Genomic DNA, 12,927 nt, shown 5'->3' on the forward strand with positions numbered 1-12,927 from the left:
GCAAGGGCTGGGGCAACACCCTGTAACCAAGGACACTATAATATTTCTGCAGTCAAACAGAAGCGTATTCACACCACGTGAAATAATTAAAGACTACAAATAGCCATGTTGTCAATTCAGGCCAGATTTTGCTACGTAAATGGATTTGCTACATACAAAAAAACCTTCTGGTTTTCACTGTTACTTTACTCTGAAATCTTATATAAGGAACCGTGAACCTGTAGCATGTGGCAAAGCCTTCCAATTTTTCTTTTTTTAAAGCTATCTCATCAGTTTGTTCTTTTAGATGATCTTCTAGCACAGCAACATAACATACACGCATTTTGCATCTCTTAGTAACTTTTTAAAGTTTTTCCCTGAAGATCTTATACACCATTTGGGTAACTTTCATCCATATCACACCTGTAAATAGAGTACTTTTGTACTATAGTTTTAACTGGATATTATAGCAACAGTCGTTGATTTTTGTACTTTTCTGTGTGGTGATCTTAAAATCTATTTTATTTTATTTAAAAAAAAAAAATTTTTTTTTTTTTAATATTTATTTATTTTTGAGACAGAGAGAGACAGAGCATGAACGGGGGAGGGGCAGAGGGAGAGGGAGACACAGAATGGGAAGCAGGCTCCAGGCTCTGAGCTGTCAGCCCAGAGCCCGACGCAGCGCTCAAACTCACTGACCACGAGATTGTGACCTGAGCTGAAGTCGGACGCTCAACCGACTGAGCCACCCAGGCGCCCCTTAAACTGTATTTTAAACGTTTTATTGATTTCCTTAGTGATTGTCCAATGGAAGTCATATTACCTGCAAACTGTCTTCTTTCCAATAGTTTTTACTTCTAATTTCGTTTAGTATTTCACTGACTTACTCGGTTTTGATATTGTTCTATAGCTACGTAAGATGTTGCTACGGGGGGAAACCTCCCTGTACATTTTTGGGGGAAACTTTCTGTTAAGCTGCGACTATGGTAAAATAAAAAATTTTCTGGACTAAAAAATTCTCAGTATTCAATAGTTGTCAAAACAGATATCCTTTGCCTCTGATTTTAACAAAGGGTGCTTCCAATTTCTCATAGGCTGCCATTTCCAGATCCACACTACTAGTCCTGGTTTAGTTTTTGTTTGTTTTTGAAAATCCTAAGGAATACTGTCCTACTGAATAGTGACTTGTTTTATTTATTGACCTAATAGGATCAAATTATTTTCTTAATAGCTTTACTATACTAATATTTCCCAGTAATAACTAAGTCTCCTTGAGTCTGTAGGATAAACCTTACTTGGTTGTGGAAGGTAATCTGCTTGATACGCTGTTGAATTCAGTTTTACTAGCACTCTCCTTAATACTTCTACACATATATGCGTAAGTAAGATTAGTTTACAGCTTTTTTGTATGTGTGCGCTGTCAAGTTTAAGTTATTAGAGTTATAGGCTAAGATTCATAAAACATACCAGGTAACTTTCTTTTTCCTATGTCCTGACACAGATAAGAAAGCATGAGAATTATTTTCTCGACAGCTTAAGACATCAACTAGAATAGATAATATGAATGGAAAATTAGAATTTCAAGACAGTGCCATCAGGGTTCTTACCTTCTTTTAGTCCACAGAATGTAATAATTTTCTTCTAGTATATTCTTATTTACTGCTTCTACTCTGTTCAACTTTCTCCATTAGGAGTATCACTAATCATTTGCAGGTTGTATCTTTGTTCCTTGCCTTCCATATTTGCCACTGTATTTCTCATTATTTTCCTCTCTCTTCTCTTTTCTTCTGCATTTTAAAAGTTTTTAATGTTCATACTCCCCATCACCAACTCACTTTTCTACAACACAGAATGTTTTCCATCTACGTGCTGAAATCCAAAATCAGCAATGTTGTCCCTGCTTTCCCAAAAAGTTACACGGCCTTCAACCAAGTAGCTGCTAGGGAGTGAGGGCAGGGGACAACTTGTGCAATAAGCAACCTCTTGCCTGGCAATCTTGAGCTGTGTTTTTCAAAACAAAGAGGCCTTAGTACTAACCCCAAATCCACCTCAGGCGAGCTATTTCACATTTTTGAGCCTGTTTCCATAGTTGCAAAGTAGGGACAGTACCACTTTCCTTGTAAAACCGTTTTAAGGATAATGGAATTAAGAATAATGGCCAATACTGGGGCGCCTGGCTGGCTTAGTTGATGGAGTATGTGACTCTTGACTCTTTATCTCAGGGCTGTGAATTCGAGCCTCGTGTTGGGTGTGAAGCCTACTTTAAAAAAAAAAAAAGGAGAAGGAGAAGCAGGAGGAGAGGGAGGAGGAGGAGCGGGAGGAGGAGGAGAGGGGGGAGAAGGAGAGGGGGGAGAAGGAGAGGGGGGAGGAGGAGAGGGGGGAGGAGGAGAGGGAGGAGGAGGAGAGGGAGGAGGAGGAGGAGAGGGGGGAGAAGGAGAGGGAGGAGGAGGAGAAGGGGGAGGAGAAGGGGGAGGAGAAGGGGGAGGAGAAGAGGAAGAGGAAGAGGAAGAGGAAGAAGAAGAAGAAGAAGAAGAAGAAGAAGAAGAAGAAGAATGGCAATGGCAATATTTACTTTACAGGCTGGCTTTGGCTTTGTGCTAAGTACAACATGAAGCATCTTACACAACCATAATGAGACAGACACTTTTATCATCTCCATTTTATAGACGAGGAACTAAGACTTGGAAAAGCTGGGCAACTGCCCATGACCACGCAGCTGGCAAGCAATCTAACCAGTCTGATCGCAGAACCTGTACAACTTAAGTTCCTGGCTCACAAATACTTGTTATTTTTTAAAAGCGGCGTGAAAGAGCAGAGTCCGTTATAGCCCATACCTTTAGTAATAAATGTTGACAGGGGAAGATTTTTAACATTCTTTTCCTCATTACCTGTAGATTTCATTTATATATGTGACACGGGTCGCACATTACTCAGGAAATTTCAGAGCTGGATGTATTATCAAAGCAGCCCCCTCAGTCAGAACTCTGGAAGGATTCATGGGACACACATTCTGGGACTTGTATAGTAAAAACTACATACAGCACCACAGAATTTCATTTACTTACACGCAGAGTAACATTTATTTAATTCCTCCTATCCTCACTAAAATGTTTTAGCAATAATCGACTCAGTGTTAATCTATGAATATATTTACTCATAGAAGTTTAGGAAAATTACCTTCAATGCTTCTAAGGACAAAAATCCAAAGTGTGAAAGGAAAAGGCGTGCTGTTTGGAATTCCTGGGCAGGAGGTGGAGGCTTACAATCTGTAATCGGATCGGGGAAACTTCTCTTCTGCAATTCTTCCTCACTTTGCTGTTCAAGGTGCGTTTCGTAAGCAATCTGCTGAGCCATGCCATTCCTTAATTTTTCATGTCTCTCTTCTAACTGAAATAAACCAAGTATTTCACTTTTTTGGAGCTACCATAAAAGTAATCGGATTAATCTTAATTTAAAAGTGAAAACAAAGGTTTAAGCAACAAAGGCAATGAAATACTTTTCAGTGATCAACACTGAATTTTAATTCAACAGAGTATGCAACCAAGCAAACACGGTTTCAAAGCTGCAACAAATACCAAAAAAACTCCCCTATAGCCTCAGAAATTATGTCCTTCAGCTCCTCCCTGTAAATGAAATCATTCTGTTTCTGCTTCCCCTCAAACAGGCAAGAAAGGGGGCAGCGCTGTTGCTCTCACCCCCTCTTCCAGATCCCTGTCCACCTTCGTCCCGCAGTGGCGGCCCCCTCATGTTTTAAAGTCTTCGTCCATATGGATTACCCCACCCTCCTCTCAGAGATGCTCCCTGACACCCCTGCCTCCCTTCCCATCAATCCTAGTTTGAACTCCTCTCTGACAGGCAATGCTCCTTCCAACAACCTAGCTTGTATTTCTACCACCTCTTGTCAACCTTCACGACTTTGGCCATCCATAAGCACACTTTGTACCTCAGCCATGCTGTACTTTAAAGAGCTAGAATTCTGAAATTCCCTTCTCCAACCATAAGCCTCCTTCCTGCAGCTCTCCCACACCTTCACTCCCTGAGCTGTGCTTTTTCATCACTGTGAGCATTCAATCCCTTCTCCCGTTTTCCCAGGCCATTAGCATCCTGGCTTCATCTACCTCCCACCCAAGCCTAAATCCCAAATCAAACATCTTAATACCCTCTTCTAAACATATAAATGGCTGTCTTGTTTCTTACTCTCCCACATTCTTACCTCTATCAATCTCCACACCACTCCAATTTTTTACTTATGCCTCCAGATCCCAAGGACTTCTGAGTAAAGTCAGCAGAGTCAGTTAAGTAATTTCACTACAGACGATGCTACTTAACCTGGGCTGGGCTGCCTGGCAATTTTAAGAGCCATCTTTTATTCCCTGTATCACTGCTGAGAACTAAAATTAAAATTTACAAAAGCTCCTTCATTTTCCCTCCTTTTCACCTTTAAATGTCTCTGAACCTCCACCTGCTATCTCCTTCTCTCCTGTCTTGCCAGAAATACCGCTTTCCTAGACACAGTCACATTGAGACTCTTGACCCTACTGCCTCCAGGGCCTTACTCTATTACTTATAATGTTCCCAGCCCATCTTCCAGTGGTAGCAGACATAGGCCCTTCTCCACTGCTTCCTTCCTTTCCACCTCTAAGCATGTTCACATTCCTCCCATCTGTGAGTTAAAAAAAAAAAAAAAGAAAGAAAGAAAGAAAGAAAAAAGAAAAGTAAAAATTAGCCTTCCCTTGCCTTAGCTAGGCCATTTCCTCATGCTATTATCCACTCTGTATACTCCCCTTAACTACTGACAGTGTAGTTTATGTTCACTGTGTCTCAGTAACCATTCACCACCCAGACCTCTATACTCTGTCCCCAACTTTAACACTTCTTTGAACGTGCTCTCAAAGGTCACCTGCACATTCATGCCAAAATCCAGGGGCCCCTGCTGAGGGCACCTTCTCCCTGAGCTCTCTGGCTGGTATAAGCAGCCTCCATTCCTGCCCTTCTGTTCTCTCATGCCCTGACAGACTTCTTTCCCCCACTTCTTAAAATTCTTTTCCTTTGACCGAAGATACCAATTACTTAATACAATTGTCTAAATTAATCTAAAAGCACATAAATTTTTCCTGTCCTCCCAAACCTGCCCTTTTCCTACCGAATCCATATTTCTGTAAATAGCACCGATATCTCCTTTGTCACTGAGGTTCGGAATCTAAGTTCTTCAGCTCTTTTCCTTCCCTCATCAATCAAAGACTGCTTGGCTCTGCCTCCACGATACATTCCATCTGCTTCAACTTCCGCTATCAGTCAGCTAGCTAGTCCTTCTTCTCCCCTGCCTGGACTGTCATCAAAGTCTCTAAATTGGGTCTCCCTTCTCCAGTAGCCTTCACTGCAGTCTGATCATGGCCCCGTCCTGTTGACGCCTACCATGGGCCAGCCCAGACAGCCCGGTGACTCCTAAGAGAGTCCAGGTCCTTTCAGTCGGCCACAAACTACACTTGTCTTACTACATGGTAACCTGGATGACAGAGATCTAGGTCATCTTAGGAATCATCTCCAATAACACCAAAAAAAGCAGTGTCTAGACCGTGGCGGTTGTTCAAGAATGTTTATAGTCATTCGCTTAACAACAGCTGACAATATCTTACTTCTTCAGTGACAATTTCATGCAAATCTGGAATGCTCAGATCTGCTTTCACAAAAGGAATCTTATCCACCTCTTCAGGAAATGGTCGATGTTTGACAGTATATTTAAATCCAACATCATTTTTAGGAATTGGACGAGGTTCAGGTACAAAAAGCTGTTGAAATAAAACAGATAATGTTATGCATATTACATTTGGTGCCATCTGTAATGACGTGTATTTCCCTGGTCTCTTAGATGCCTGTGTCGCTAGGACTACTAACACTGGCACTCAGTGAGGATCTGCAAATACCACTGCTAACACTAACGGTAAATAGCCTGCATACCAGTGTACTCTTTCACTTTTATAAAAATGTTCATCAACTGAGATTTTCTGACTGACAAGTGGGCTGTATACCTCTAACTGCCCCAGGCCTGACTCTCTCTTAGTAAGTGGTAAACCAATGGATGAGACAGTTCAGGGATCAAGGCTCAAACTTCCCTCTGTCTCAAGAGTTCTCAAATCATCCCATATAACAAAGTGTAAGTTTATGTCCTCTGGGCCTCTCTAGACAGTGAGTTCAACTGAACACCAAATCTAGATCCTAACGGCTCCAAATCCCTCCAAATTGTAATACGTATTAAAATGTGTATTAGCTGTGCAGCTTCTGTTTTCACATCTGAAAAGTGGAAATCATCCATCATAAGGCTGTTGTAATGATGAAATAAAAATGTATATGGTACATATTAAAGCATCTATACATTTTAGTTCCTTTCTTGATCTCCTCCTTCCTCCCGTCTTGAATGCTGACCCAGTGGCCTACAGTGCCGCTGCCACAATGTGATCTGCATGATGCACCAAGCGAAAACAGAGGTGTGCTCCTCACAGGGTGACAACACATCTAAAAGCGACACCTAGGATGTTAAATGATTTTAGACACGTGCTCCAATTTTGTGACTGTCTCTCTGAAATACCGGGGACACTTTATGAAGTGATGTTTTAAAGAATTTTTAGTAACATAAGTAAAAGCTTATGCTGTAATAAGTGAGAAGAACAGTATACAAAAATGACTCAAATTCTATTTAATGTTATCATGCACAGAAAGAAAAAAAGACTGTAAGGAAATCTACTAAAATATTAAGAGTGACTACTTCTGGAAAGTGGGAGTACAGATGCTTTACAATTTCTTACTATCTGAATTTTCCAACTTTCTCCCATGAGCAAATTTTACTCACCGAATTACAAATGTTACAAATAAAATAAACTATGCCACCCCAAGTAAGATTTAAATTACACAGCATATTTAAAAAAATTACAGAGCACATTACCAACTATACAGGAATAAATCACATAAAAATAATTTGAAACTAAGTCCCATTATCTGAGAGATCAAGAGTCTGGCCAATTTTTTTTCATTTATGGCATGTACCTGAGTTTTGTTATATTTAACACTGCATAAAAAAATGAGGCCACAGCTCAGAACAGTAGTTCTTAATCATAAATGGATGTGAGAATCACCTGGAAAGCTTTCTGAAAATACACCTGCTTTGAAGATGTCTTTAAAGAGTAATTCAGTGGATCTGGGAATTACGGGCTCCTAAGATGATTCTGATATGAACCACTGACTGAGACCCTGGCTAGGATCGAAAATATTTATTTTATTAATGAATTTTGTTGGAATGTTATTTAACCTTTAAATCATAACACACACATGCGCACTCGCATGCACACACTCGCTCACTCCTAGTCACTTCCCTGTAACTTCTAACGGATACCTTCTGATTTGCTTTTGCTCCTCTGGGTAAAAGGCAAAGTTGTTGTGCCCAAGCAAGTCTTCCAGACATTCCCCGGACCAGCACAGTGACAGAGGGGAAAAAATCATCTAGAATAAAATATTGGTGTAAAAAGTTTTTATTTCAGATGACGACTACTTAAAATACACCTGTTATCAACCATAAAGCCCCTAATAATCAAAGCCCTAGCACAGTGTTTCCCAAACTCTCATCCTTTGTGTACCACCTCTGTGGTTTCTGCCATATCCTCAAACTATAAGTACTTATCTTACTTTCTATCGACCACTTTCTTTTTTAAACTTAAGTCTGTTTCAAAAGGAAATTGTGTGTCTTTACTCTAGATGAAAAACTAAACTTTGGTGTGCCAATAATGTAGTTTTGAACCACGTGTTTAACAATACATAAAATAATGTTCACCAACATGTTGACTAACATTACCTCACATAACTCCATTTTTGGGAAACAAATACTAGCCAATACTCTTAACTTCCAGTATTGAGAACAACCTAAGTGCAGACAGATGGGTATCTGAAGTGCTGATGTTGCATTCACCCACACCTTATGCACTCGTGTCCGCCACAGGCAGGCACTGTTCCATCCCCGCAGAAGTTCAGGGGAAGGAAATGGGGGGTGGGGGGTGGGGAGAACTCAGGCTGGACTTCCTGAGGGACCCAGGTCCTCCTTCTTATTCCCTCCTTTTGTCCTGATGTGGAGTTAAACTTTTTCAAACTTTGCTTTCTCACTTCTTCTGTTACACTGTTACAATAAACTATTAAAATGTCCTTGTAAATCTATAAAATCCCAATTGTTTGTATTTTTAGTAGACTTCCAATGCAGTGAAATGACTGGGAATGAGAGTCCCAAAAAATCTCGAAGAGGGCTGACACTTACCCCTCAGGCCAGGAAACCCAGAGGGGACACTGGGATTTTAGACTCCTTAGCAGTTGGCTTGGGAGTAGGAGGCTGAAGGAATCATGTTAAATAATAGGCACAAGCCAGGGAAGAAAGTCAAGCAAGCCCTACGTCTGGAATAGAGAAGAAAGAAGTGCATGCAGGAAAGAGTTGGAATCAGCACTTCTGGAACTGGGCAATGATTAAAGGCCTCATCTATTTGACATTAAAGTCACTGTATCTTACCACCACACAGTGGAAACTTGTGATGGTATTCACGAATCTCTGAATGATAGGGAAATGTCTCACTTTCATTCTATAGATTCATGAGATCCTACTCATATAGCCTCGACAGAATTTGCAAGAGTCTGTTCACCTCTGTAAAGGTAACCAGTCTTTACTGGCAAAATCCTATACTGTGCGGTAAGGACAATATAAAGGGACAGAATGAGGCTCAGGAAATTTGGACACTAGTCTTAGTCATACTATGTACTTTTCAAATAACCCTGAATACATCACAGGCCCTCTCCGAGCCTCTGTTTCTTCACCTGTAAATCAGGGAATTGAACATGAGGTGATTCCCTGGATTCTCTATGCCCCAAAATTCTATAACCGTCACTTTCTCATAAGCATGAGAAGATACTTCCTTTACATACTGGCTGATTCTGATTACCAACAGGAAAAAAATGTACTTTGGGGCACCTGGGTGGTCAGCTGGTTAAGCACCCGACTCTTGATTTCGGCTCAGGTTACGATCTCACGGTTCGTGAGTTCGAGCCCTACGTTAGGCTTTGTGCTGACAGTGCAGAGCCTGCTTGGGATTCTTTCTCTCTCCATCTCTGCCCCATCTCCTGCTGGCTGTCTCTCTCTCAAAATAAATAAATAAACTTAAAAAAATATATACGTACTTTGAGTAGCCTGGGTTGCAGTGGTAATCTACCTTGAGACAGCTTATAATTGAGAGAAAGTTGAGGAGGGAAACAGTGCATGTTGTATCAGTGGAAAATCATTAAAGGGTTTTCATGAGGGCACTGGTATGGTCAGATCCATATTTGAGGAAGAATACAATGGTGGCAGGAAGTAGGATGGAGGGAAGGGTAACACATTTTAGAACCGGAAGGAGAGGGATGAGACCAGGTAGGAAGCAACTGCAATAATCTCAGTAAGAAATAATAAGACCCTACATTTGGATGTATTGGGAGGGAGGGAGAGAAAAAAAAAGATTCAAGAGTCACTGAGCAATTGGACACCAATTATGTAAGGGAGAAACAGGAAGGGGCAGACCAAGAGGACTCCTCAAATTTCCCGTCTGTTTGGGTGGCACCATTAACTGAAAAAGAACAATGTGGAGTGGGGGCCAGGAGAGGAGAAGGGCAGGATCCAAAGTTCAAGAAGAGTAACTAACAGTAATTTTTATACATGGTAAACAAGAGAAAATACCCCATTAAAACAAACTTTTTGTAGAACTACTTTAGTGCTAGTATTTCGGATACATAAAAGAGCCTCTAAAAGATTCTATTTACTACGTATATTCTATTTTCTGACCCTCTATTTTTCAGTCACTATGGCTAGAAGACCCTCTGACAAATGCGAAGTTGCTGTGAATCTGCAGTTGTTCCTGTAGCTACGGGTCCCTGACCCTGGAAGCAGCCTGCTAGCAGGGAGCTAAAACACGGTGATTTCGCAGTGGAGAAGACCCCAAGTGCTGGAACTTACTCTGTTCATTTCCAAGAGGTTGCTCCAGCATTGCCAGGATGACACTATTATCCAAGACAAAGTACCGGAAACTATGTTTATTTATGGTTGGCAGCCTGGAGTACTTGATCAAAGTGGTCTCATTCACCAGACTACAAGGAGAAGCGGGACCACTGGGTGAAGGAAATGCGCCGAGCAACTGCATAATACTACGGAGAATGCAAAAGATAACAGTTAATCCCCAAGCAAAATCTTAAGTTTACCTCATGCATCAATGTGCCCTTCTGCTCTTTTAAGTGACCACAGCCACACTTCCTCTTTGCAAGTCAGATTTACTCCCTGGGGCGGATGCCTTGGTGTGCTGTCTGCCTCCCAAGACTGAAAGATCCATTCCCCCAGATGCAGACATGGTGGCCACAGCTTGCAGGTGAGAGTCCCTCTCCAGGACTTGCTCTCAGCCAACAAGAACCAGCTCACCCAGAATCACAGCTTCGTCCTGGGACAGCCCACAGCCAGCGAAAGGGCAAGGGCAGTGTGGGCGTCCAAAGCCCCAGCCCCTGGGCCCTAACCGGAGAGAACTCTGAAGGGCTAACCCGGCCCCAGAGCTCTTCGCTGCACCTGCACGCATTCGTCCTTGCCTCTGCTCAGTCCTGCTTCCTTCACCCCCTCTAGGGACTGATCCTAAAAGCGTTTTCCAATAAGATTCTTGCAAGGAAATTTCTCTCAGAGCTTCCTACCCAGGGAACCTGACAACCATACTTCCAAATCGTGGAGCTCCTAAAGATATATTTAAAAAATGTTCTGTGTTCCAGGTTTCAGGATTATGCTAGCCAAAGCATTCTAGACCTAGAAAAGGACCCAAAGACCCACCAAACCTCCACTTTTCAGATGAGGAAATTCAGACTCAGACATGCTACGTGATCTTTAAGTAACCAGAAACCGGGGCCTGCTGCCTTCTCACTGTGCGGTCCTGAGTAGACATTATCCTTGTTTTACAGATAAGACTGGAGGCACGAATAGTACATCTCAAAGAACTACTGTAATTATTAAGTTCGAACGTATAAGAAAAAAAGGCCTCATACATTAGAATCCAACTTAACAAGCTTTAACATTCAGAAATGTTTATGTCCATAGACATTTCTGCATACATTCAATTAGTAACCTCTACATGGCACTCACCATGAGGCACTGGTCTACATACATTCTTTACACACATTCTTTTATTGAGCTATCAAAACAACAGATAAGTACAGAGAAGATAAGTACATTATTCCCATTTTAAAATGAAACAATTGAAGCACAGAGAGAAAGTCTCTTTTAATGAAAACACAAAAATTTTACCTTGTGGTCTTAATATCACCTGACCCTTCATACGCACTTCATTTGGAAAACGAATACTCCCCAACACCATTTTTGTCATCTCCATCCTCGAGTAGTAGCCTCTCCCTTTCCCTTTCATTTTAGTACCGAAACCCAAATATGTCTGATAATGGAAGGCAACATTGCTCAGCAGATGTTTTCCATCCATTTTCTCTTCTCTTAGGAGAACTGTCCAAAAATTTCAAAGACCAGGAGAATGTGATGGTGAGTTCAAGCCTCTAAGGAATTGTCAAAAACGGGTGAAATACCAGCAGACTAGAAACAGGAAAACTTGACTTTGTTTTTCTAAAATGGGGCAGAGACAGATGTCGCAAAATATATGGACCATGGGAGTTTGTCGTGTTCCATGCAAGATTCACAGACAGTTATCAAATGGGCTGCTGGCAAGGAACAGGTTACTAAGACCAAATCATACCAGCCCGACGACATTTTCTCTTCTTGACAGTGACCAGACTGGAAAGGAGGAGAACTATGTCTGAAATCAAGACATGCAAGTATTTGACAGTGTATCAGGATAAACTTATAGACAACATTAAAAAATCCCGGTCAACCTGAATGAAAATCTCTGATAATGTGCTTTGTGAGTCTCTTTTCAATGTTTTCATCAGTGTCTTTGACTAGGACACACAGAACAGGCTCATTAAATCTGCACTTGACCAAAAGTTGAGCTGCAGAGTTAATATGTCAGAGGAAAAGTTGGGATCCAAATAATGAGGTAAATCTTACGTGAAGAGATCTCAGGTTTAAATGTAAAGTTCTATAGATACAAATACCCCCAAACAAGGAAGTACAGGATGAGAAAAGCAGACAAAAAATAAATGTGCGAAAGACTCCAGTTTTAGTTGACTTGACGCAAACTATCAAGTTCTCAAAAACCCAATGCGGTCACCAAGTACATTTTAATGAAAATACAATATCCTAGAGAGTGTAAAGATCATCCACCCTCACGGAGAATATTTTACTCAGCAAACCACCTTTAAGAGGTACTTAGTCAAACCCAAAGCCACACCATCGAGAGAAGAATGACCAGGACGATAAAGGTACTTGAATCTCTGTCATATGACAAACAGCTTAAGGTACTGGCAGAAACACATCACCATCTTCATAAGCATTACCTTCAGATGTCATTACTGCCTGGAAAGAGGATTCCACTATCAAAAGTGTGAATTAGAACGAATGGGTGGAAGCTAAAGTGGGAGAGTTCAGCTCAGTGTAAACATCGAGTTTTTAAAAATACAAATGAAATGGGAGCCTTAGGGGTTAGACTATCACCAAATTAGAGGCCGAATAACCTGGAAGGCCTTACGAGTTGCTTAAGCAGAGGGGCTGCCAAAACGACTTGCAAGAGTCCTAATTCTGAATTTGTATAGTACACTAAGGAGAAAACACCCAACTAGCCAGTCTACACTTCGTAACTGCCTACTATTCTGAGCACTGTGAGAAGTGTTAAAGAAGGAAATGTGGACTCTACCCAAGTTGGGGAGACGACACTGGCATGTATCAAATATAACCAGATACGATCATGACAGTATAGAATTCCGTGCTGTGCAATCGGGTCTGACTGAATGAGCACAAAA

The 12,927-nt window shown here is 41.3% G+C and overlaps 1 protein-coding gene across 4 annotated transcripts in view; it reads right to left on the reverse strand.

The window, feature by feature from the left end:
- Positions 1–12,927, reverse strand: part of RALGAPB (Ral GTPase activating protein non-catalytic subunit beta) — an 88,496-nt gene that overhangs the window by 21,556 nt on the left and 54,013 nt on the right. For all 4 annotated transcript variants that reach the window (XM_007077716.3, XM_007077715.3, XM_042980417.1 and 1 more), the window contains exons 19-22: positions 9,992–10,179; positions 7,367–7,473; positions 5,616–5,768; positions 3,157–3,366 (exon numbers count right to left, since the gene is read on the reverse strand). In XM_007077716.3, the coding sequence (XP_007077778.1) occupies positions 3,157–3,366; positions 5,616–5,768; positions 7,367–7,473; positions 9,992–10,179 (658 nt within the window). The remainder of the gene's footprint in view (positions 1–3,156; positions 3,367–5,615; positions 5,769–7,366; positions 7,474–9,991; positions 10,180–12,927) is intronic.

This window comes from Panthera tigris, chromosome A3 (assembly GCF_018350195.1).
Source record: "Panthera tigris isolate Pti1 chromosome A3, P.tigris_Pti1_mat1.1, whole genome shotgun sequence".
Classification (NCBI taxonomy): domain Eukaryota; kingdom Metazoa; phylum Chordata; class Mammalia; order Carnivora; family Felidae; genus Panthera; species Panthera tigris.